Source organism: Giraffa tippelskirchi, chromosome 2 (genome assembly GCF_054371585.1).
Source record: "Giraffa tippelskirchi isolate mGirTip1 chromosome 2, T2T-mGirTip1v1.2.pri, whole genome shotgun sequence".
Taxonomy (NCBI): domain Eukaryota; kingdom Metazoa; phylum Chordata; class Mammalia; order Artiodactyla; family Giraffidae; genus Giraffa; species Giraffa tippelskirchi.
The window spans coordinates 53,992,950-54,018,015 of NC_137276.1; the positions used below are offsets into that span (position 1 = coordinate 53,992,950).

The following is a 25,066-nucleotide window of genomic DNA, read 5'->3' on the forward strand; positions in this document are numbered from 1 at the left end:
CAGTGTGACTGGTCAGGCACTCCCTTGCCCCTGCCCCCACCCCATTCCCTTCAGTGGCACTTGGCACAGGCTCACCCCACTGGCCTGTGGTCTCCTCCAGTGCCACCACCTACGCTGGTCCCTTAGGGTCTGCCATATCTTTTTCCTCTTTCTCAACATGACTTGTGCTGGCAATGAGGCACTCTCCCCATTCTTCCCAGCACAAGAGTTGCTCATGTGCTTAGTTTCCAAGATTGTCTCCACCCTGGCTCAAATTCCTGGGCTTGTCCTGGAGCTCTCAATGTCCACCCTTGGGCCCTGATGCTCTCCTGAGCTTCCAACCCAGTGCCACCGTCCCAGAGACAACACTGATTCCATGTTTTGGGCTTCTATGCCCACATCTGCCCTCTCTGGGCTGGGCTGGGATAATTAGTTCTAGCTCCAGACCCTATCAGAGAAGGCAATGGCACCCCACTCCAGTACTCTTGCCTGGAAAATCCCATGGACGGAGGAGCCTGGTGGGCTGCAGTCCGTGGGGTCGCTAAGAGTCGGACACGACTGAGCAACTTCACTTTCACTTTTCACTTTCATGCATTGGAGAAGGAAATGGCAACCCACTCCAGTGTTCTTGCCTGGAGAATCCCAGGGATGGGGGAGCCTGGTGGGCTGCTGTCTCTGGGGTCGCACAGAGTCGGACACGACTGAAGCGACTTAGCAGCAGCAGCCAGACCCTATTCCTCCCCAGGCAGCCATGCTGGGGATTGTTCTGCTTGGGAGAAAAGCCCCACCCAGGCCATGATCTACTCAGGTAGACAAGCCCCACAAATGTGTTGTCATTGGAGATGTATGCACGATAATTTGGACAAACTTTTGCAGCCTCCCACAGTCAGATCTGGGGGTTGGGGGATGGATCCGTTAAACGAACCAGGCGGCAGGCTGATCTTGGCTGTCAGGAAGATTGGCCTCTACAAGTCAGCTAACAGTGATGTTGAGCAGGGATCCAGAGGGACTTCCCTGGTGGTCTAGTGTTTAAGCCTAGAGCCTCTGTGCTCTCATGCAGGGGGCACAAGTTTGATCTCTGGTTGGGAAACTAAAATCCTGCATGCTGCAAGAGTGGCAGAATTTTTTTTAAGAAGGCAGGGAGCTGAAGGTCAGGTTGGCTTTTGGTTAACAGATTTTATTGATCATTTACAAAAAAGGTTGACTGCATGCAAGTTGTAAGGATGCTGCATTCCCTGTGAAGGGCAAACATGATCCAACCTAGTCTTGAAACCCATACCCATTTGTTCAGCCTGGACTCCTAATTTGTTAGAGCCCAGCTGTTAATACACCCTGGGTTGTGGACCACAGAAACCCAAGCAAGGAGCCTGCACACCAGCACCTCTGAGTAACACCTCCAAACACCAACTCAGAAATCAAGAAAACCACATATGCATACAATCTGTGGTTAAATTCACAGACATATCCTAGAGGGGGTTATTAGTGAGTGGAGTGAAATGCAAAGAACTGTTCTGTTTCTCTGTCTAGGTACATATCTGTATTTCTTCTTGGCAAGTGTCCTTAAAGTCAGATGGAACTTCTTTGCATTAATAGAAGCTTGCACGTAGTCGTCTCTGCTGGGGGCGGTGGTCACAAGCCGAGGAGGTGTGGCCCGACTAAAGAGACATGCTAAAGAGCCCAGAGCCCTCAAACCAGGTTCCTGCCGTCAAACTGCTGTGACCTCTGGCGATCACTCCCCTTCTTGGGAACTCATTTTTGTCATCTTGGCAAGATGGAGCTTCGGCTGGCTGTGAGGCCCAGCTCTGGTCCTTTCTGACAATGGCTGGCTTGGGCTGCATGGGGGATGTAGTTGGGGGGAGGTGGGGGTGGGGAGGAGACATGGAAGGGAAGCTATGCCATGGTCCTGCTCCAGCCATCTTGGATCAGTGGCAGCACCCTACCCCTAGCACAGCGCCTCCTGGGGGTGCTTGGCAGAACAGCTGGGAGGCTCCTAATAACTTGGTGGAAGAGCTGCACCCTGGAGAACTGGCCAGGGGAAAAATACTTCCTATTAGTGCTGTTTTGCACTTGGTTAAAGCCTTCATCACTACTACTTGTTTTGATCCTCACCCCAGACCTGTGAATAAGGCTGTTTCACTTTCTTCATTTTCCCGATGAGAAAGAGGATGAGCTTTCCCAAGGTTATCACACATGAGCAGAAAGCTGGATAAAAACAGAAGTCTCCCCAGATCTCAGCCCTGCTCGGTCTCCTCAAGGACTTCTTGTGGGACAGCTCCTAAGGGTACCTGTTGCTCCTGCGGATGTCTCTGGGGCAACCAGCATGCCCCAGCCATCTCTGGGCCCAGGGCAGCCCTGGCTGGGGCAGCTGCTCTCACTCTCACAGAGTCCATCTTATACCTCTGTGTCCCTGGTCCCGAGTGGGCACAGCAGGGGCTCACAGTCTCTGCCCAGATCCCATCCTCCACCTTCCAATGGCTTTTAGGCACAGGCCCACAGTCGGCAAGAGTTTTCAGTGCATCCTCGCCCTCTCTAGCTGCGTTTGGTTTCATACCGCCTGCAAGGTTCGCTGATTCTCAGCCTTAGTCAGCCCCTGAACCTCCTTTTTCTGCTCCTGCTCTTAGCTGGAGGCTTCAGGATCCAGGTGCTAGTCAACCTTGTCACATGTGGCCAGGGCTCTGCTCCCAAACTAAGAAAGCTGGGGCCGCAGCAGGACCCAAGCAACACTGTGAGGTCTGGAGTTGGAGAGTAGAAGACATCAATCTGGCTTCTTGTTACTGCCCAGCCTCTGCTGCACGGGGAGTGTTGCACATGTGCCGAGGAGCTGGGTGACGGGGAAGTATTTCCCAATTACAGTCGTAACCAGAGGAATAAATCCCCAAGGCATTGTCCAGAGCCCTGGTTATGGGGGTTACACCATTGTACAAAACAGGGGTGATCCTAAGGAGCAGAGTTGAGGAGCGTGGCCCAGGCATCAGGGCAACTGGAGTGGGGAGAGAAGGGCCACAGGACACACTCTAGAAGTAAGCTTTGCTATGTACATTCTTCTTCTCGAACTTTTGCCTGAGCTCAGAGACCAGAGCTGACTGGATGGGGCTTCCCACGGCCTTGCGTTTTGCCACGGCCCTGGGTTTTGGTGATGGTTGTTGGGGTTGCTGAGGGGCAAGCGAGCCAGAGATGGTAGGCACCGTCCAGGGGGCCTGGCCCATGATGGGTGCCGTGCTGGGGGGTGGAGGGGGAGCGGGGGCTTGAGGGGGGTGTGTGCTTCCCCGGCTGTTGTTGTTGCAGTTCTCATTGGGAGGAGCCTCTTTGAGCACAAACTTGTCAGCAGCCTTGGTCCTTCGGAACTTAAGCCACTCGATGCGGATGCTGCGGGGTGCAGGGCTGGGCCGCTTGCGGAGAACTCGCCGCACTGGCTGGACCTTGTTGGACTTCTTGTTGCGCCAGAAGGTGGCGGTGGAGATGAGGACGGTTATGGCCACAATGATGGCCATGATGCCAGCCAGCACGCCCACAGCCTTCATGGGGTTGTCTTTGGTCTGCATCAGGAAGGCAGCCATGGGGCTTCGGGACAGCATCTGGAAGAGACGTGCATTCAGCCGCTCCTGCCTGGTCCCCAGAGGACAGAGCAGGGGCTCTGAGCTCCCTTAGGCCAGGTGGTTTTTAAGCTTTCTGGGGTCAGTCATCCCCTAGAGAATCTGATGAGAACTATGGGCTTCATTCCAGAAAAAAAAACACACAGAAAAAATACAATGCAGGCTGGATTGGATGAAGAACTCCTGTATTAGCTGGCACTGCTTTCCTTTGATGGGGGTGGGGGTGGGGGTCATATCTGCCCAAGTGTACCAGGAACCTCTTAAGGGATGACTTCCTGCCAGACACTGAACTGAGAACCACACATGATTTTACTTCTGCCTTTCAACACGCATGTGAAGGAGGCATCATGAGTACCATTTCACAGGAAGGGGAAAGACTTAGCAAAGTCACACTACTACAAAGTATTGAAACTGGTATTTCAACCTGATGTCAAATCCTGTGCATTGGATGGCACAGGTAGTCTCTGTGAGCACTGGGTGGGTGTCTTTGGAGGAAGGTGGTCTTTCTCTGGCCATGTTGCAGGGAGGCCTGAGCTGGCTTCTGACCAACCCTCCACGTGGGCTTCATACTCACCTCAGTGTCTACAATGTCAATCTTGAGCAAGGCCGTGGTGCTGAAGGACGGGGAACCACGGTCCCTGGCCTGCACCTCTAGGGACCACGTGCGGTCCCTGTTGTGTGTGATGTTGTGCAGGGCATCCAGGGATCGGATGGAGTTCTTGAGCCAGATCTCCCCCGTGTGTGCGTCAATGTCGAACACGTTGGCCGGCTCTGCGTGGGTGATGGAATAGTCCAGCAGGTTGTTGGGCTCTTCTGCGTCCTGGTCTGTGGCCTGTGTACAGGGAGGGATAGGCGGAGCTGGACTTTGAGGGTCATATTTGTGTGCCCTGGCTAAACCAACAGGTCATATGTAACTTGCTGGGTTGATGGGAAATGGTCCTAATCCTATTTTGAGTGAATGGAGCTGGGAGAGAGGAACTGAATGAGCCGAGGTCTGTGCTTGGCTATTTACGTATGCTGTCAATCTCAGAACAAGCCTAGTCAAGTCAGTGCTGGTAAGAAGCGAAGAGTCTGGAGGCTGAGTGTCTTGCCTGAGGATGGAGAGGTAGGAGGGGAGCTGGGGTCCAGAGTCAAGCCTGTTGGGTTTCGGGGTTCATGCTTTTCCCATATTGGGAAGGCAGAGCAGTGGAGAAGCAGTGCTGTGAAAGCAGGCAGACAGCTGTGTGAACTCAGGCCAATCAAACATGCAACCTGCCTGAGCCTCCATTTTTTAATCTGTAAAGTGACAATAATATCTTCTTTCTCAGAGGTTAATTCTGGGCAGAGGTGGGGATGGGGGTATACAGTGAAAAGTGAAAGTGTTAATCTCTAAGTCGTGTCCAATTCTTTGTGATCCATGTCCATTCTTTGCGGTCCCATGGACTGTAGCCTGCCAGGCTCCTCTGTCCATAGAATTCTCCAGGCAAGAATAGTGGAGTGGGGTGCCATTCCCTTCTCCAGGGGATCTTCTTAACCCAGGGATCAAACCCAGATCTCCTCCACTGCAGGCAAATTCTTTACTATCTGAGCCACTAGGGGTATATAAAATATATTAAAAATCATTGCCTATTTCAGGAGTCCAAGATATTTGAAAAGAAATTCTTAAGCCATAGCGCCACTTGCAGCTGCAGGAACAAAACTTTTTTTTGGTCTAAGAATGATGGACATTTAGACACTGGCGCAAGGCTCACACCTGGCTAGTGCCATACCAGGGGTGGGCAGAGCAAGGACAGAGAGGAAGGGAGTGGGCATTGCAGGGGCACCAGCCAGGCTGCTGGTGTAGGGGTTGCTGGTGGCTGCTTGGGGGAGCAGGGAAGAGTTAGCCACAGTGACTCCAAAAGTGCCAGGTCCAGGACGACCAGTCAGGGGCTCACACAGAGCCTGTCATCGTCATGTGGTTGGTGCCCACAGAGGGGCGAGGCCAGCCTTCAGTCCGTGGTGAGAGGGTGGAGGGGCCCGGCAGGCAGCAGCATCTCCAGCCAGATTCTGGGCATCTGGCTAGCAGCTCCTGGATACAACAGCTGGACGCTGGGCCGCCTGCAGAGCTAAGTCGTGGCTTCTAGCCTGTTGGATCCTCACATGGGGAAACGCCATGGGACCCTGCTTCCCCAGGCCAGTCACTCCTGCAAAGCCTAAAGGGAGGGTCCCCAGGGGGCTCTAGCCAGAAGCACACACAAGCTGCCAGCATCAGGGCCACAGATCCTCTCGGACAATACTGGACGGGTGGCTGGCTCCTGCAATGGGCCCGAGATACTAAGGCAGGAAGCTACCTAAGCCCACTAGGGCAGGGCAGGGAGAGGACAGGCTCCATGGGCCCTTGAGTTGGCTAAGTACACAGTGACCAAGCCATGAAGACAGCTCGGATACCTTTGAAGCTCACCTCAATTTTCACCGGGGTCCCCAGCACCATTGTCTTCTCCTGAACGCTCTTTCCAAACTGAGGGTAGTGGTCATTGACATCCAGCAGCGTGATGAACACCTCGGCCAGGCTGTACTTGCCCTCCATGTCCTCCGCCTTCACATAGAAGTTGTACCTGGCAGTGGCCTCAGCATCCAAGCTGGCCCAGGGCTGAGTGTAGATGATCCCAGAGGATGGGTGGATCAGGAAGCTGCCGGGCACAGAAAGTGCAGGCAAGGGTGTGCAGAAGCACGCACACGTACACACATGTGCACACATGTGCCTGCAGTAAGGAGCCGCCTCCAAGAAGAAGCGGCGATGCACTGGGCAGCTTCTCTGAGCATCTCGCCTTTTCCTCTCCACATCCTCACGGTCTCACTCAGAGAGGAAGGACCACTCATCTACTTACTATCAATGTTGAACTTCACCTGAGTCATAGCCCTTCCCTATCCTCCGATGACCTGCCTCTCCCTAGCCCAGCACTGCTTGCCTGGCCCCGGAGGCCACGAGCCCCAGCTCCAGGTTGTGGTGATGACCTTACTTCTCTCAGACTCACCTCATCAGGTGTGTCCCTACACCTCTGCATCAGGCTCTCTACAGCTGCCCTTCATTCCCGACTCCCAGGCTCACCTCCCCAGCCCAGGTCCTGTTCAGCCCAGGCTCCTCCTGCCTTCAGCACAGATCCTCCTCCACCCTCAGCCTCCCAAATCCCTTGCCCAAGGCCCTGACTGGGTTTCTGGATCTACTCACAGGTCTGCCCCAGATCCATAAATGGAGTATTTGACTTCACCCCAGGGACCTGTGTCTGGATCCACGGCCTGGAAGAGAGAAAGCTCCCAGTGGCCCCAGTCCCTTTGTTGGGGCACGTTGGCAGCTCTTGCTTTCAATGGCCACACAAGGGTTTGGTTGGGGTGGGAGGATTGCCCAGCTGGGGAGAGCTGGAGGCCTGCTCTGGAGCCCTAGTTTCACTTCAGGTCTCAAGCGTTGGAGGAACCAGATCTGGAAAGCCTTCTACTTCTCATTACATGTCCTCATTATCATGCTGTGAGGTGCTGTTATGCCCATTGTACAGAAGGAAAACTGAGGCTCAGAGAGGGCACATAGGTTGTCCAAGGACACAGCCAGTGAATGTGGGTTTATCGATTCAAACAGGAGCCCAGGTTTGTCTGACTTCACAAGGCCCCCCTTCAGTGGGGCTCCCAACCCCAACCCCAGTCCCTAGGGCAGCCCCCAACCCACTGTAACAGCCAACACGTTGGAGCCCCCAGGGGCATTCTCAGGGATCCTGGCAATGTAGTAGTGGGAGGTGAACTTGGGGACGTTGTCGTTGGTATCCAGGAGCTGGATCATGACATCTGCCGTGGAGCTGAACTTCTCTGGGGTGTTCACTTCAATGGCCAGGAGCTGGGGAAGGAAGGAAAAGGAAGATGTGTCTGGATGGCAGTCGCTCTGTAGAGAGTCTGTCACATCCTGTCTCAGTATCACCCCTGCACCCACCTGCCTTGTCTCCAGCCAGCTATTCCTGCCGCCACCTGAAGGGGGCACCTCTAAGGCAAATCATCCCCTTGCAACTGACCACAATGCCTGGTTCCTTATAGTTGGCATTTGCATTGGGACCGGTTTCTTTTGCTCCATTGGTTTGCATATTACTTTCTTTTTTGCTTCCAATTTAAAACAACTTTGCTTCATAATATAATTTAATATCCGTTAGAGGAAATTCTTGCCTCATACTCTTTTTTTTCCCAAATTCCCTATTATCGGTTTGTTTCTCCAGATAAAAGCCAATATAATTGTGTCAAGTTCCCTACATCCTCCCCTAAGGAAATTTTGGGTAAGACTTAATTGAAGTGGCATTGGATTCTTTGTTAACCTGATGAGAATTTGCATTTTTGAACAGGGTTTGTCTTTATATTTCTCACCTTCTTTTATCTTTTTGTTAAATTTGTACATTTTTTGTTATTTATATGCTCCAATCTTGTTATGGTAACTCTTAGGAATTTTATCTATTAGTTGTTATTATAAAAGTGATCTCTAATTCCATTATACTCATTGCTATTTTTTTGTATGCAGGAAAATTATTAGATTTTGTGTACTAACTTTGTAATCCATCATGTTAGCAACTTTGCAGTATCTAACAACGTTTTGATCATTTCTTTTAGATTTTTCTAAGCAAGCAATCACATCTTCTAAAAATAATAACTTTATCTCTTCCTTTCTAATGATTGTACCTTTTATTTCCTTTCTTATTTAGGAATAATGTTTAATTCTAGGAACAGTGTTAAACAATATTGGTAAGAGCAGGTATCTACGTTTTGTTCATGACTTCAAAGAATGCTTTTAAAATTTCACTTTCATTGGTTGATTGATTGAAGTATAGTTGATTAACAATGTTGTATAGAATTTCACTTTTAAGTATGATGCTAGCTGTCAGTATGTATGCATATATAATTCATTATAAATAATTATAACAATTTAAATTAATATCTGCAAAGTATTTTTTCTTTTTATTAATATTGGGTTGGTCTAAAAGTTTGTTTGCATTTTTCCACAACATCCAACATCTTATGGAAAATTCCAAATGAACTTTTGGGTCAACCCCCATATTTATTTACATATTTATGTAAATATACATTATTTTTATGTGTTTATCATTTTGAATAATTCCAAATACAAAGGAACTTTTCTCATCCTTTGCTAAAGTTTTTAACAGAACAATTGGCACGTCGAGTGCAAACAAGAATACATCTCTCCTGATGATCAAAGTGTTTTTTCTCTCAGTCTATTCACATGGCACATTACATGGGTGGTTTTTCTTTGGACCACCCTCCTCCTTGCATTCCTGGGGAGAGTTGTAGTTAGACACTGGAGCTCAGTGAGGCTGTGGAGTAGAGGAGAGTTCTCGTATCATACTTCTCCTCTCCTCACTGCTCCCCAAGTCAGAAGGAGGAACAGAGGAAAAGAGTAGGGCTAGGAGGGGTAGGGGGTGACAAGAGACCGCTCAAGGATGAATCTATGTACTACTGCGACACCCCTCCCCCTGTTCAAGGTAGTGCGCAGCATCACTTACCTTAAAGGTCAACACTTTGAACTTTTCAAAGTCAATGGCGGCTGAGTTCTCCACAATGATCGTGACTTGAGCTTCATTCAGGACCGTCTGTGGAACCACTCGGAAGATGCCCCCGGGTCCCACCAGCTGCAGGTTGAACTTGGCATTGGCTCCCTGGGCAACCGTTTGGAGAGAAGAAACAGGGAAGATGAATGAGAATGGACCTCATTACAGAGTCGTGCTGCGCAAGGAGACTTCGCATGCCCTTGACCCTGGGAGGTAAGTATTATTAGCAGAGGTGATCAAGAATCAGAAAAGTTGAGTGAACTATGAGGACTAAGCGGAAAAAACAAGCTGAGAAAGCCCAGCCCCGCGCTGGGCACAGGAAGCAACAGGACACATTCAGGGTCTGGAGGGTCAGACACAGAGGTGCTTTTATTTTTCAGTTTTTAAGGCCTCATGCATGGCTTGCAGGATTTCATCGCCCAGCCAGGGGTTGAATCCTGGGCGATGGCACTGAAAGTCGGGAATCCTAACCACTAGGCTATCCGGAAATTTCCAGAGGTGTTTTTTTTCCAACTGGCTTTTTCTTTTTAATTGATCGTGAATGTCTTTAGGCCATGCAGCTAGTCTCTGATTATCTACCTTCCTTCCTCTCTCTCTTGGTTACCCTCTCGTGCCTCACTCATTTTGTGACCCTCCAGCCCCAGTGACATCAGCAGGAAAGGCTCAGGCAGACAGCTTTGGGCCTTGGTCCTCAGCGGTTTGCAGGAAGACAGGTGGAGGGCAGGACTACATACCTGGTCTGAGTCATTGACGGTGATCTTGAGGCCCCGAAGGATCTCCCCCTGGGGCGGGTGCTCATACATGGACAGCTCAAATCTGTTCTGGGGTCCACTCTCCCCATAGAAAGTTGGTGGATGGTTGTTGAGGTCCACGATCCGGATGGTGACTGGCACCATGGCCTGGGCGGCTAGAGTCCCTGCAGAGCTGACCTCAGTCACCTGGATGGGGGACAGGTGGCTATGGCTGTGTGGCAGGCTGACTCCAACAGGGCCCCAGTGATCCCTGCTTCTTAGTATCTATGCCCTTATGTAATCTCTTTTCTTAAAAAAAGAAAATTTATTTGGTTGTACCAGGTCTTGTACCCCACAGTTGTACCCCACAGTCAATGCATGTGGGATCTAGTTCCCTGACCAGCGATTGAACCCTGGGCCCCCTGCATTGGGAGCATGGACTCTTAGCCACTGGACCAGCAGGGAAGTCCCTGTAATCTCCTCTTTTTGAGTGTGGCTTGGCCTAGGGACCTGCTTCAAATTGATAGAATATAGCAGAGGTGATGAAATATCATTTTGTGATTAGATTAGATCATAACTTCTGTCTTCTAGCAAAGCAGACAGCTCTGTTGACAGCTTCTCTGATGTTTCAAGGAACTAATGGTGATCTCCAGTCAACAGCTGGAGAGGAACCGCGGTTCTTAGTCCAACAGCCGGAGAGGAAGTAAATCCCGCCAATAACCATATAAGCCCAGAAGCTCATCCTTCCTAGTTGTGCCTTCAGATGAGAACCCGGTCTTGGCTGAGTATCTGTTGGCAGCCATGTGAGAGACCTTGAAACTGAGGACCCAGCTAAGCTGACCCTAGACTCCTGCCCACAGCAACTGCAATGTTTAAATGTGTGTTGTTTTAAGACAATAAGTTTGTGGTAATATGTTACAACAGTCCTAGGAAACTAGTATAGTGCTATTACTAGTCCTGTTTTACAGATGAGGTGAGAGGTGGTCACCGGGGTCACACAGTTGGACTAGAAGAAGGAAGATGTGTCTGATTCTTTAGTCAGTGCTCTGTCCACTGCATCATACCGCCCTCTTCTTGTAGCCAGACATAGGTTCAAACCCTAGCTTTGCCGTATTCTGCTCTTGTGTCCCCTTGCCAGGGGGAGGCTGCAGGGAGGGCAGGTGTGGTGATGCAGCAGTGGATGACTAATACAGCCTGAGTGTCCACAGGCACCCCATGGACATGTGGCAAATATCACGTGAGGCCCTGGAAGGGCTTCCTCCCCCTTTCCTATAAGCAGGCTCTGGTCTTCAAATTACTGTCCTCTAATTACCCTCCTGGATTCCACTCTGTCATACACTAGCTGCTTCATAACTCTTCTTTTTGATTTTTAAAACTTTTGATTTATTTATTTATTTATTTTTGGCCACATCCCAAGGCATTCAGAACTTCCCTGACCAGGGATGGAACCCATGACCCCTGCACGCGAAGGGTGGAGTCCCAACCACTGGACCAGCAGGGAAGCCCCACTCTTCTTTTCTAGAACTTATATTCTCTGCCTCCTTGTCTTTCCTCCCACTCAACTGTCGACCTGTCCCCAACTCAGACGCTTCACGCCGATTCCCACACTGCGTGTGGCACGGCCACTCTCCCTCACCCTCCAGAGTGCTCTGTCCCCTCAGCTAATGTGACTCCACATTGCAGGTTGGCGTTGACCCCGATCTCCTTCACCTGCTCCTCCCCTTCCGCCCCTCTTAGTCGGGATGCTCCAGCAGTGGTGCTCTCAGCTAGTGGCTCCTCTGTCCCCCAGCCCTCCTCTGAGTGGTCTCGTTCCCTCCTAGCCTTTCACAGCTACCTGCATGTGGACGTTGTCTCCCCTGAAGCCTAAACCTGTACACTCAGGTTTGGATGTTTCAACTTGAATGTCCCCAAGGCACCAAAACGCATCATGCCTGTCCTATTCAACTTGCCTCCCCTCCTGTGTTTCTGAGGGTGTGAATCCACACTGGCTTCTTCCCTCCCTCTCCTCTCCCTGACCCCTCACAGCCACGTTCTGTGGTGTCCGCCTCCTTCATAGTTTGCAGCCTGTCCATTTTTCCCATCCCACCTCCCCTCACCCCCATGGGCCCTCACCATCTATAACCTGGGCTGATGGCTCTGCTGCCCTGCCCCTCATCTGATTCCCTTCAAACTTGATTTGGGACCAGGGTTTTCAGATGCCAGGCTGAGACTAGTGCCAGAATCACCTGGGAGCTTGAAACATGCAGAGTCCTGGGTTTCCCCCAGACACACTATATTCCTATCCCCAGGAGTGGGCCCTGGAAATCTTTGTTTGCCAAGCTCTCTGAATCTGAGAATTCCTCTAGTTTAGTGAGCAGTCAGAGTGAGTTTTTACAAGACTCCAAACCTGTTCAAAACCTTTCCATGGCTCTTCACTGCTCTTGGGCAGGACTAGCTACGTAGTTTGCAGGCTCAGTGAAAAATGAAAATAGCTGGCCCCTTGTTAGAAAATTGCTAAGAATTTCAAGACAGCAAGAGCAAAGCATTAAGCCCAGCACGGGACGCTTCTAATTGTGGTCCCTATGTAATCACACAGGTCGCATGGCCACAAAGCTGGCCCTGTTGCAGGAAAAATCCATACCTTGTATTCAGAGCCTTTGCTCCTCTGTTCCCCAACTTGGGGTCCAACTCGTTTTCCATTACAGGCTGATGTGGATTCTTGGCTCAAGTCCCACTTGTTCCCCATTGTCCCCCTGGTATATCATGTGCTTTCACTCCCAGCCTTGGCTCACTAGGCTTCTCTCGCTTTCAATGCCTCCACCTGCCCCAACCAACCAATGCTCCCCACACCTCTCTGCTTCTCGGGTCTTACCCATGTTCAAGGCATTGCTGCTCCCATCCTACCTTCTCTGCCTTGTCTCAGCTCCCCACACCAGGTGCCACCCCTTGTAGGTGTTCCCTACACCTAGATCCTCCCCCTGACTGTGGGCCCTGAGGGGTAAGGGGGGGCGGCTAGGGTCTCATCACCTTTGGTGGAGAAGGCCAAGATCGAGGCAGGTACCTGTACATGCAGCTCATACACCTCTTTCCGGAGCTGGGAAGGGCTCTGCATCACGGAGATGGCTCCAGACGTCTCATTAATTTCAAAGGCTCCATCACTCCCTGTGAGAGATGTGCCCTGCAGTTATGGACAGGGCCACACGGTGGCGCAGGGGAGTTGTGCCAAGCTTCACAGGGTATTTCATTCAAGTCTCCTGGGTCTTGCCAGTGAGGAAGCTGAACTCAGAGGGGCTCAGTAACTTGTCTTAGGTTACACAGTGAGTGCAGAGCTGGGACTTCAAGTCACTACTTTCCGGCTCCTAGGTTCCCTAGTATTTTTGCTTCTCTCATGCATGCATGTGTGGTGTGTGCGTAGGTGTGATGGAAAGAGAAAGAAGAAATAAAGAGGTACAAAGGGAGGGAGATAAGAAAAGGGGGAGGGAGGAGACAAAATAATGGAAAGAAGGAAGAAAAAGACTGGAGGAGGAGAAGGAGTAGAGGGAGAGGCAAGAAGATGGGAGAGGAGACGGGGTGTGCTGGGTGCTTGGTAGGTGTGTGAAGGCTTGCAGCTGTGGAGGGGAGGGAAGGCAGTCAGGGGTCTGCGTGTCTGGGAGAGAAGCCTGTCTGTGACAGTGGGCACGTTTGCACGTGTGTGAGCTGCTGGAAGGGGAGTGTGCACCAGACATGTCCCAGGGACAGGGTCAGAGGAAGTGATGGTATCTGAGTGAGAGCATGGAGACGTGTGCATGTGTGTGGGACCAGGCAACAGGTGTGGTGGCCCCTGGAGGGGACCAGCTATTGAGGGCTAAAGAGCCCTCCCTGAGCTGGCTCCTCCTGCTCAGTTGTTGCCCAATTGTGGAAGGAGGCAGCAGACTCAAACCCAATGGGAACTTGGGATGATTTCACTTCTCTGAGCCTCAGTTTTCTCATCCATACACTGAGTGAGTATTAGGGACACCCTGAATCATCACTGTATTTAACTCACTTAATTCAATTATATGCTCTAAGCCAAAACATTTAAAGGAATGAGAAAAAACCATAGCAATTTGAAGAGTGTAAGAAAGCTTGCCACCCCTTCCTATCAATGAGCATATGCCCACGAGCGTGTAGGAACATGAACTGACACCATCTGTGCTGCTCTCAGTAACGCCACTGCCCCTCCCCACTCAATGCGTCTCTCCCTGTTACTGGACATAATGACAAGCAGGGCCCAGAGCAGATGCTCAAGGAGACGTGCCACCTCCTGGAGGGACCCAGCCTTTTCTTTCCATGCACCTTGTACTTCTGGCCTATAGGTGAGGAAACTGGGACCCAGAGAAACTGGGGATCTCACTCTGCTCACCCAGGGATTTGTACCTACAGCCCAGTAATGAGCACCAGACTCACCATTCACCAGACTGTAGAGAACACGGTTGGGTTTGCCCCGATCTCCATCCATGGCAACCACCATCAAGACCTCTGAGCCCTGGGAGGAACAGGAGCAGCTGCCTGAGGCCAATGTGGAGGGGGCGGGGGGGGGGCGGGTGCTGGGGTTCTCCCTTCCCCAGATACTGCCCCCATCACAGAGGGGGGGTGCCGCCCCACCCGAGAGTCAAGCCTCTGCGAGGCCCCATCCTTGCTCCACAGGGAGCTCACAGCCCACTGGCCTCCCGGGGCTGGAGGGACGGCCTGAGCCCTGCTGCTTGCACCCCACGTGGGTTGGCACATAGCTGCACAGGGACACTCAGGGCTCCTGCACGGGTCTCCTCTTCACACCTCTTACGTGCCTCCATCCCCACACACCACCCTCAAGCCTTGCCTCTCCTGCCTACCCTCCAGCCTCACACCTGCTCCCTCATCTGTCTTTGGCCTTCAAAGGTGCCTGAAGGGAGAGGAGGGAGAGGGGCCAGACAGAGGGGGTCCAATACAAAGTCCAGGAACTAGGATTTTGTCCTGTGGCTGCAGGGGCTGCTCAAAGGGTTTGGGAAGCTGCCCCAACTGACAAGCCCTGCGCAAGCCCTGCCTGCCACCCTCTCCTGACCTCCCTATGCAGATCCTTCACCCCAGAGGCCTACCCGTCCGTCCTCATGGCTGCTTCCTGACTGTCCTCTCCCCCCATTCCCGGCACCTCTTTCCCCCTTAGCTCCTCAGGACCATCTGGGCCTCCCCTTGCTCTGCCCTATGGCCCCCATGGGGGAAGCCCGGCCTTTCTCTCTCCCTCACTCTTTGTCCATCTCCACCACTCAACTGCCAACTTCTGGAAAGGTAGTTTCTCAACTTGGGCCTAGCACATGAGTGGTGCTCAGCAAGTGTTTTCATTGCTTTACAAAGTTGGTAATAATCAGAAACTGGGGGAGTGAGACTAGAGAATGCAATTCCATTCCACGGAGAGTTCTGGAACTGTGGCCAGCCATGTAAAGGTTGACTCCAGCCTGGCCCCTGCTGGCTGGGAGCTCATAGTCTGGTTGGGGGGCATAGTAATACATGGGTGCACCATGAGGGGAAAGTGGCACCTGGGCTGAGTTGAGAAAGACGAGGGGCATTATGCCCATGGGCACATGTCAGGCAAAGGGGAAAGGGTGCGGTGGGGAGACGGACTGGGCTTAGTAAAGGATAGTGCCGACTCCTGGGTGGAGGGTAGGCCAGCCCTCGGATGCCAGGCCCAGGACTGGAAATTGAGAGGCCAAAAGGGGGCAGAGGCTGAAGACAGCCTTTGTGCTGGGCCTGTGTGATGTCTGACAAGGGTCATGGTGATTCAGCAGCAGACTGTGGGGGAACTACTGGCCTGAGGGGCCTCAGGCTACAGGCTTGGCGGAAAGGAAGCAAAATTTTGGCACCTCACCTCCTGTAAGTGTAGGAAAGGCCCCCTCTAAACCAAGCCATCAGCTCTCCTCCCAGCCTCTCTTCGCAGCCCTTTTGAAGGCCTAACACTTGTAGCCAGGCTGGGGTAAGTGTGGATGAGTGAAGACATGCCTGGCACAGCCCTGGCACCCAATAGGTGCTCCACACATGAGCAGCTTCTTCTTCCCCCTTTTACTTCCCAATGCAAAATGACCCGTGTGTGCCTGAGTCAGTGAATCCAAAACTGGCCTCCATGTGAGGCGAGCGAGCCCCGGCTGACCTAACCATCTCTACCAGGAGTACCCTCGGGCAGCGCAAAGGACAGGGCAGGAGGTGTCTGGAGGTGACATGGGTTGAGGGGTGCAGCCACCCACCGGAAGTGTGTCCTCATACACATAGCCATAGTAGGGCGTGCCCACGAAGACAGGGGCCATGTCCTGCACATCCTCCACATTGACCGTGACCATGGTGGTGGCCGAGAGCACCACGTCGGCCCCTCGCAGCTTTCCCCCGCCATCCTGCAGAAGAATCAGAGAGAGAAGAGACACTGGGCTCCAGAATCGAGCAGACTCCTGTGGAATCTGCCTCCTGCCACTGACTGGCCTTGAGGCCAGCTGCCTGCCCTGTTTCTGTTTGCTTCTATGCCACTTAGAGATAATTTCCCCCCTCCTACGGGTATTAGGAAAATTACATGAGATAATGCATGAAGGTCTTCAGCCAGTGCACAGTAGGTGCTCAAAAGCGTTCCTTTGGAAAGAAGGTTAGGTTTCTCTCCAGGGAAATCATCTCTGAAGAGTAGCAGAGGAGGAGGGGGTCAGAGCCAAAATCTCTCCTCCCAGCCAGGAGCCCAGCCACAAAGTCTCCTGAGACTCTTCAAAGAATGTGAGGTGGACCCACACCTGAGGGTACATCATGGAAGCGTGCACCCACCAAGCCAGCCCTCACGAGGTAACTGGCAGGCAGGGTTGGCTCAGGCCTCCCGACATAGACTGAGGGGGGTGCCCTGTGGCCTATGTGACCAGCAGGGACTTTCCTGGAAAAGAAAACCGGGGGCTTAGAAGGAAGGCTGGGGTTTCCTGCCCTCGAGGGCAAGAGCAGTCACTTCATTTGAGCACTTGCTGAGAGGCAAACCCTACACCACAAACTTTAGAAATATGAGGAAACTAAGGCTCAGAGTGGGTAACTGGTCACACAGAGAGGAAGAGGCAGGATGGGAAAGCCTGGGCAGAGAAACGGAGGTGCCCAGAGGCCAGGCTGTGTGGGATGTGAGGGCATGGACCCTGGGCCTGCAGAGGGGAAGCTGGCCTGTCAGTCCTGAGGGGGCGGACGCCCTCTCCCAGGAGGGAATATGTCCTCTCTGGCCCACAGACACCAGCACCCTTGAAGAATATGTCCGTGTCTGGCAGGGTCCACTCAACACAGATCCCGAGCTGCGGCAGCCCCATTCCCGCCCCCATGGTGCCTTCTGTCCCCTCCATCGTAGAACCTAACTGCTCCCATCCAAGGGAAGCTTCCCCCGATGGACGCTGAGGACAGCTTGGATGCTCCCATTCCTCCCTCTCTGTTACCTTGGCAACCACAGTGACGAAGTGGGCCCGGGCCTTCTCATAGTCCAGGGTGGCCCCGGCCTGGAGCCGCAGCACACCGCTGTGGCGGTCCATGGAGAACTTGGAGGAGTGCGGATTCTGTAAGAGCGAGGGGCAGGCTGGGCCTTGGGGCGGGACTCAGGCCGGCCCCAGAAACACCCGCTCTGCTTACTGAAAGGGAGTCTTCACCATCCTTTGTCACAGGAACTCCGACCTAGGGGCTGAGGTGCAACTTCAGGGCACTCAGGCTTTCCTGTCTCCAGAGTCCCCCTTCCTGCAGTTCAGGGCTCCCCCGGCCCTCAATCCAATCAAGATGTTCCCTTCCAGCAGGGCTTCAGCTTTTCTCTAGGCCTCAGTGAGAAAACAACAGGGCCCAGCTCGGGGCTAAACTCTGGCCCAGAGTTCCTAGGTGGAAATGTCAGCAGCATGCTCTAACCTAGAGGAGGTGTGGACTGAAAGCCATGGAGACAAAGAGAACCTTCAGGGTCTTCCAACCCCACCATTAAGTGACTGTGGGTCAGTCGGGCCGCATCTGGGTGGGAGTGGGGGAGGTCAGGTGGGGACAGGAGATGATCTTTGGTTTGAAGAGGGGTCACTGTGGGTCAAGAGCTGTTGCTGGAGCTTTTCATGGGTTTAATCCTCACAATGGGCTTCGCAGGTGGCACTAGTGCTAAAAAATCCACCTGCCAATGCAGGAGATATGAGAGACACAGGTTCGATCCTTGGCTCAGGAAGATCCCCTGGAGGAGGGCATGGCAACCCACTCCAGTATTCTTGTCTGGGGAATCCCATGGACAGAGGATCCTGGCGGGCTACAGCCCACGGGATTGCACAGAGTCGGACACAACTGAAGCGACTTAGCACGTACACATACAACCCTCACAATCCAATGAGGATGTGCTTTCATCTTTCCCACTCGATGCATGAGAAAACTGAGCAGGGAAAGTCACATAACGGTTGCACCCCTGTGCGGGGAAAGTGGTGGGATCTCTCTAGAACCAGTGGAGCCCAGGGGTGTTTCCAGGGTTTCTAACCATTGAACTGTACTGCCTTGAAAATTGTGAAAGCAAGAGATTAAATGTGGAGAGAAGAGGAGGAGCTGTGGAAACAGCAGCCGTGGGAGGGAGGGCAGTATGTTCTGGAGGAGCTGGAGGAGAGGCAGGAGATATGGGGTGGGGTCTCTGCCTTTAACAGAGTGGATTGAATGGACAAGGGCGGGGAGGGGGTGTCACAGCTCTGCTCCTCCTGAGAGCTGCCTCCCCTTCCCTTTTTCCTCTTGACAATTCTAGGCCCAGACAGGTTTCTTTTATTCTGTGTGGATACCAAATGCCCAGGTCATCTCCTGGGGAAGGGATTGGCTGGTGGTGAGGTGAGGGTCCTGAAATCTGGGGAAAGGTAGGCAGGTCAACTTAGTGGGAGCCAGGATGTGCCAGTCAGCAGAAGATGGCTTCTGCTCATTCCAGTCTCATGTCCCCACTTGTTGGTCCCACATCTGAGTTTACTGAGACCTCGTTGGAATCGGACGCACCATCTCTGATAATCTCTGGGAATCGCTGAGGCACTGACCTGAGGGCCTTAGGGAGGTAGGTAGAGGCCATCCAGGTATCCCCCCCAGCCCAGGCCCCTGGTTATTTCCTGAGCGCCCCACCTTACCTTCAGGAAGTAGGTGACGCTCCCTCCAGAACCTGTGTCCTTGTCGACTGCATGGACCCTGGCGATACTGGTCCCAGAAGGTGTGTCCTGAGGGGTCACAGCCACAGAGGGTCAGTCCCAGGAGCAGCGACAGGTGCTCAGGGAGCTGGGGTGTGGGGGCATGGAAAGGTGGGGTCAGGGGAGTGAGGGCTAAAAAGAGGTGAAAGGTGGTCATTGACCCAGGGAGCATGAACAGGAGGAGGGGCCTTGATAGAGGAGACACTGTAGTCAAAGTGAATCAGGAAAGGGAGAGGAAAGGGGGAACAAACAGACATCTTCCTTCTAAAAACAGCTTCAGGGAAAGAGCAAAGAAAAATCTAGGGCTCCCAACAAAGGGTTTAAATATGAAATGATTGGAAACAGTTAATAAACAAGGGCATATTTAGTATCACCAGGGATCACACATGTGCAGCTTAGAGCCAAAAAGAATAGCTTTCTCCTACTGAATTAGCAGACATTTAATTTCACTGTCATGCATTGGAGAAGAAAATGGCAACCCACTCCAGTGTTCTTGCCTGGAGAATCCCAGGGACAGTGGAGCCTAGTGGGCTGCCGTCTATCGAGTCGCACAGAGTCAGACACGACTGAAGCGACTTAGCAGCACTTAGCAGCAAAACTGCAAGAATCCCCAGTGTGGGCCCGGAACCAGGAGACATATCCTTTCCCACATTCCAGGGTAAAGGCAAACAGGTGCCATTCTGGAAAATCAATTTGACAACGCCTCACATGTACCCATGCTTTGACCTAGCAAATTTCAAATCATTCCCATTAGAGAAAAGGAACTTTTAAGTTCAGAGTTTGATGTTTCTTACGATGACAACAATTTAAAGCACCTTTAATATCCATACATAAAGGAACAGTTCAGTAAATGCTGGAATGTGCTATTAAAGGGAAGCTATTAAAATGTTAGTTACCCCAACTTCACGGTTACAACTTCACGCTTATGTTATAACTTCAGTCAAAAAGAGACTACAGAAAGCATATGTTTAGTAGTCACAACTATGTAAAACAAACAGAAAACAAGAACCTATAATCACAAAGCTGATGAGAAGGAAATATCCCCAAATTTAACAATGTTGTCTCAAGCTGGAGGGATTAAGAGTGGCTTTTTAAACTCTTTATTCTACTTTTCTGTATATTTCACACTTCCACGATAAGAGTACACTAAAATTCTAATGGAAAATGGTAAATAAACATTCCTTTGGAATAATAATGAATGTATGAGGGGATGGAAATGGAGGTGGGGGGGAGGACACAGAGGGGAGGGTTCTCCAGAGGTTAGTGAGTGATGGAGGGGGCTCTTCACTCCAGTGCCCAGTCGCCCTTGGCCAGGTCACAGGTCAGTCCAGAGGACAGGCCACAGGTCTGGATGGGAGTGCATCAACAATGCTTGGGGGCCCCTCGCTCACCTCGGGAACCTGGACAATGTAGGGCTCCTGGATAAACCTGGGCGCCTCATCATTGGCATCAGTAACTAGGATTATGACTTTTTCTGCCACCTGAAAAGAGGCAAAGGGGACAGGAGTTGGGACAGTGAGACCTTCTGGGTGATAAACGAACAATGTCCTCTAACACCCCAGGTGTAGTCTTCTGCCCCCTTCTCCCCTTCCCTCCTTCCTTCCCTTCCTCCCTTCTTCCTTCCCTCTTTTGGTCATTCATGAAGCACATATTATTATTAAGCAACTACTTGATGCCAAGCCCTGTGTTCTGTCTGATGGTGTGAACTTTGCAGGGTGGAGTGGTGGGCAAAGGTCAGCATGTACAAGTATGTTATCATTCAGCCTGACAACAGCAACATGCTGGGTGCTGAGGGCAAGGGCTTGCACTGCACGACTCTGGGGGCACTGTGCACCCCAACTAGGTAAAGGCACCAGTCTAGGTGGCTGCATCCAGAGGCCCGGAGGAGAGGCATCTGACCCAGCCTGGTGGAGGACACCAGGAAGGCCTGGGAAGTAAGCCATTTGTCGGGTGAGAGGGAAAAGGGTGTGGAAGGTATGTCCGGAAGAAGCAGCAGCACGGGCAAAGGCAAAGTAAAAGGCCTGGTGAGTTCAGAGAACAGAATGGAAGCAGATTTAGGGCTAGATAGCTAGTAGGGTGAATGTGGGAGAGAAGGTGGGTGAGGCTGAGGGTGTTCTGAATGCCAGTCTGAAACTAAGATTCCATCCTGAGGGTAGTGGGGAGCAGCTGGTAGCATCTTCTGAGCTGGGGGACTGTGGCCAGGCAGGATTGTGTTGCACAGTGATAGCTCCAGATTGGGGTCTGGGAGCCTTGGAGGGAGGGGAGCCCCTGGGATTATCTGAGACGCACTGAAGAGGGATTGGTGAAAGTGGAGGCTGTGTAGGAAGAGGCGAGAGAGCAGGGATGCGTGCCCAGGTATTCAGCTTGTGTGATGAGGCTGGAGCCAAGAGCCAGGTCGGAGGAGAGGGAGGGGAGGGCGGGATCGAGGAGATGCTGCTTGAGCAATGTGGGGGTGCTCCGTCAGAAGGGCAGCGGACAGGTCTTGTCTCTTCCCGCTCTCTCCCTTCTGTCCCCTCTCTCCTATGAGCTCACTGGGGCCGAACTTGTTGGACTTCAGCTGGGAGCCCCCACCCCCAGCCCCTGGGGGAGGGAATAGTGCTCAGACCCAGGGAGAGGCTGGGGGCGCTGGCTGCAGTGTGCACTCACCAGGTTCAGCCCATCGGAAATGCTGATAATGGCTTCAATCTCATCTTCCCTCTGTGAAGCACAAGGGCAGAGTGAGGGTCTGGGAGTCGGAGTGCCCTGAGGACCCTTGAAGCTGGACACATCAGAGGGGCCCTGGAACAGGGCAGGGTGGCCAAAACCTTCCTCCGCTACCTCTGGCCACGCTCATGCTTGAGACCTGGTTTGGGGTTGAACCCATCAGGAGTTCTCATAAACTCAGAGGGCTTGGGTGCCAACAGAATATGCACCCTCCTGCTAGAATGAGGAGAGATGCTAACTGGTGTGCTGGAGGACGCAGGAAGAGGTTTTTCATCCTTTTAAAAAATTTCCCTTTCTCCCTACGGTTCCTCAGAGATCCAGGTCTGTGGTGTCTCAAACCCTCTCCAGGACATGGTGGGACCTCAGTGAGGAAGGGTGTCAAGGTCCCTCGGTCCTCCCCTGGGTTGACAGGCAGGGGCAGCACAGTCACACCTCCTTTGCTGTGTCCCCACAGCTGCATCTGAGACCCACCGTTTCCTTTCTCTGGGCTGGTGGAGTCTGCTGGCAGCACCCCACAGCTGGGGTCCGGGTAGCTGGTTCACCAGCCTGGTATGGGGTCTCACAAGGGAAACACAGCCTGTCACAGAGGGCACAGAGGGATGTAGTTTTACCCAAGTCAGACCTGCCCTTAAAACCAGTCTTTCCAGCCCTGATCTGCTGGCTGAATTTTCTGTGGCTTATGAGACCTCTCCAAGGGTGCTCTTGAGGGAAACTTCCAGCCCACAGAGGTCCGTCTGCACACCTGGCAGGCAATGCTCCTCCCAGGTTCCCATACCTCTCTGTCCAACTCTTCAATCAGGGTGACGTTTCCCAAATTGGCGTCAACTGAAAAGACTCTTCTAGCGCTAGGGTTAAAGCTGATGTGGTAGGAGACAGGGTCTCCCTCGGGGTCTGTTCCATTCAGGGTGTACACATGAGAGCCTGGAAGAAGACAGAGGGGACACGCTGAGCACTGGCTACTTCCCTCTCTTCCTCTTTATTCTTCGCGACTATGAGTTAGCAGTTAGTATCCACCACTTTACAGGTTGTAATCTAGAATATAGATTACAGAGGGGTTCAGGGCTGCTGGGTTTAACTCTAGGGTCTCTGCCTGGAGTCAAGACTGGAGATGGGGGAGGAAGGAAAAGGGAGGAGTCATTAAGGTAGAGGGGAGAGCCAGCTGCAGCACTGCTCCACATGCTAGGACTAGTTCTTCAGAGAATTCTCAGCAGGTGCTCCTTTTTCGCGGCCCTTGTCCTTATTCTCAGGGTTCTGCCCATCCAGTGAAGGAGACGAAGTGCGAATCTCCCTCCTCCTCCCCCATCTCTGCAGATCCCAGTGAATTCATTGTTCTTGGGCCATTTGAAAGCCTAGAGCCCTAGGGCTCTGGGAGTAAGTGCTTTGCTCAAGGTCATAAATACCGAGGGTCGGGAGCCCCGGATCTGGGGACCTCCTCCTGCCTCTTGGGGCTGGTCGTGTCTCTGGGCTTGCGGCTGGATCTCTAGAACTGCCCGGGCTCGGGTCTCCGCGTGGAGACCTTTCCCGCTACAGCCCTGGGGGATTCAGAGCGCAAACAGGGCGCCGCGGGAACGCCTGCCGCCTGGGGCTTGGCCTCTCGATAGGTTCGGAGGAGTCACGGGTTCGGTCCCTGTGTCCAGGGGAACGTGGGCCGCTCCTCTGGGAGACTATGCGGGGCAGGCGCCGGGCTACTCACCCACCGGGGTGTCCTCCGGGAGGCTGAACAGGGCCATGTTTCCGTTGGTGCTGCCCGCCCCGTTGTCGAAGAAGTGGGGGGCGAAGTTGGCCTGAGCTAGGGAGAGAACACAGAACAGAGGACAGCTGGAAACGCGGAGGGACAGCTTCGCACCCGCGTAATCCCGCTGTCTGGCCCCACAAGCGGGCAGGCGGGTACTCCGCTCCCCGATCCCAGCGCACCCACTAGGTCCCGCGGCTACCGCTTCCCGTGGGCTCGGACTGGGCTGGACTTGTCAGGAACACGCACCATCTAGGGTGCTTGGGACCTAGGCAGCGGCCGATTTCAGCCTCATCGGTGGGTAGACTGGGAAACCGCGACCAAGAGAGGGACAGGGCCCTGGCCAAGGTCACACGGGGAGTGGGGACACCCTCCCACAGCCCCCAGTGCAGCCGCCAAAGCTGCTTCTGAAGAAGCAAAGAACAGCGAGGGTTCCCTGTTCCCCCTGCCCAGTCCCTGTCCACGTCCCCCGTCCCCAGCCCAGCTCTGGAAGCGAACCGTCCAGCACTGTCCCTGGATCCACTCGGATGGAGCTGGCACCCATTCTTCGTCCCCATCGGGGCCCGCAGGACCCTGCGGCCACTCACCCAGACTGAGGAACAGCATCCACAGGGCCAGGACGGCCGGCGGGCCGCGCCCCATGTCTCTGCGGGCTGGTGGTGCGGCTCCCCGCAGCCGAGGCTGGGCTCCGGAGCGCGGAGCATGCCCTGGGCTCACGAAGAGTGCAGAGCTGACGATGGGGGCGGCGGCGGCGGGAGGGGGCGCGGGCGGGAGTGCGAGGGCGCTAAGCGGATGACACCGCTCGGATCCGCTCCGCTGGAGCCTCCCGCCCGCCTCCTAATGAGACCAATTAGTGGGTGCAGAGCTGAGGGGAACCGGCTCCCAGCAGGGGGCGAGGGTAGGGGGACGGCAAACGGGGAAGGGGGGGGGAGTGCTCCTCTCTGCTATTGCTACCTCTGTCCCCACGTCTGCAGCGCGGGAGCCGAGGGGACCCCAGGACCGCAGGGCAGTGGAAAACGGGGGGCTTTTTCCTGGGTCGCCAAGTCCTGGCAGGGCCGAGCTCCACTGGAGTTTTCCTTTTTTATGAACTTCCTCTGTGACTTTCAGGGAGTTTGTCATTTTCTTGGAGCCCGACTGTCAAACAATGGCAGGGAAATAGCCCACCCTCAGCATGGAAGGATGCTGCCCGCTAGACTCTAAAAGAAATGAGAGCAGGGGAGACAAAGGGGTGCATGGACTTGTGAAGGGCATGGCCTTAAAAACCCAAATAGATTCCAAGGATGTGTCTCTGAAGTCTTGGGTGGGGAAGGGGGAGGAGATTAAAAGACAAAGAGGAGGGTTGTGGTAGGAAAAGGGGGGAGATGGTGAGGGGTTATCAGGACCACCTCTCTGAGATCTCAACCCATTCCTGTTCTGCCCCCCAAGCCAGGCCAGCTCTCCCGAGGGTCTGATTACTGGTCTGGTCACTAGCAGGGGTCCGCATGTGTGGTGGACGGCAGAGAGGGCCTTCAAATCTCTACTAAGCTGGGAGGCAGATATTGCCAGGCAACAGTCTAGCCTCCCTCCCCATCCCCTGTGCTCAGTCATAGCAGAAGCAGCAAAGCCAGGAAAGCCTTGCAAGGAGGGGTGAACTGTTTGAAGGCAG

The 25,066-nt window shown here is 53.2% G+C and overlaps 1 protein-coding gene across 1 annotated transcript; it reads right to left on the minus strand.

Moving 5' to 3' along the window:
- Positions 1 to 1,135: 1,135 nt before the first annotated feature.
- Positions 1,136 to 24,063, minus strand: CDHR1 (cadherin related family member 1). Its single transcript, XM_081573726.1, has 17 exons — positions 24,009 to 24,063; positions 23,383 to 23,478; positions 22,465 to 22,610; positions 21,633 to 21,683; positions 20,378 to 20,467; positions 18,930 to 19,016; positions 17,259 to 17,375; positions 16,065 to 16,208; positions 14,257 to 14,335; positions 12,893 to 12,993; positions 9,856 to 10,059; positions 9,077 to 9,229; positions 7,249 to 7,413; positions 6,760 to 6,827; positions 5,992 to 6,220; positions 4,147 to 4,404; positions 1,136 to 3,554 (listed from the first exon to the last, which is right to left on the minus strand). Exons 1-17 carry the CDS (start codon positions 24,061 to 24,063, stop codon positions 2,994 to 2,996), a joined length of 2,604 nt encoding a protein of 867 aa, XP_081429852.1. The 3' UTR covers positions 1,136 to 2,993.
- Between the last annotated feature and the right edge of the window lie 1,003 nt (positions 24,064 to 25,066).

Coding starts and splice junctions, on each gene's coding strand:
- CDHR1 (XM_081573726.1), bottom strand. CDS start 24,063: ATGGGGCGCGGCCCGCCGGCCGTCCTGGCCCTGTGGATGCTGTTCCTC. Junction 22,611..23,382: donor CCCGGAGGACACCCCGGTGG/GTGAGTAGCCCG, acceptor GTCTTCTTCCAG/GCTCTCATGTGTACACCCTG. Junction 6,828..7,248: donor CCAACGTGTTGGCTGTTACA/GTGGGTTGGGGG, acceptor TCTCTCTTCCAG/GCCGTGGATCCAGACACAGG.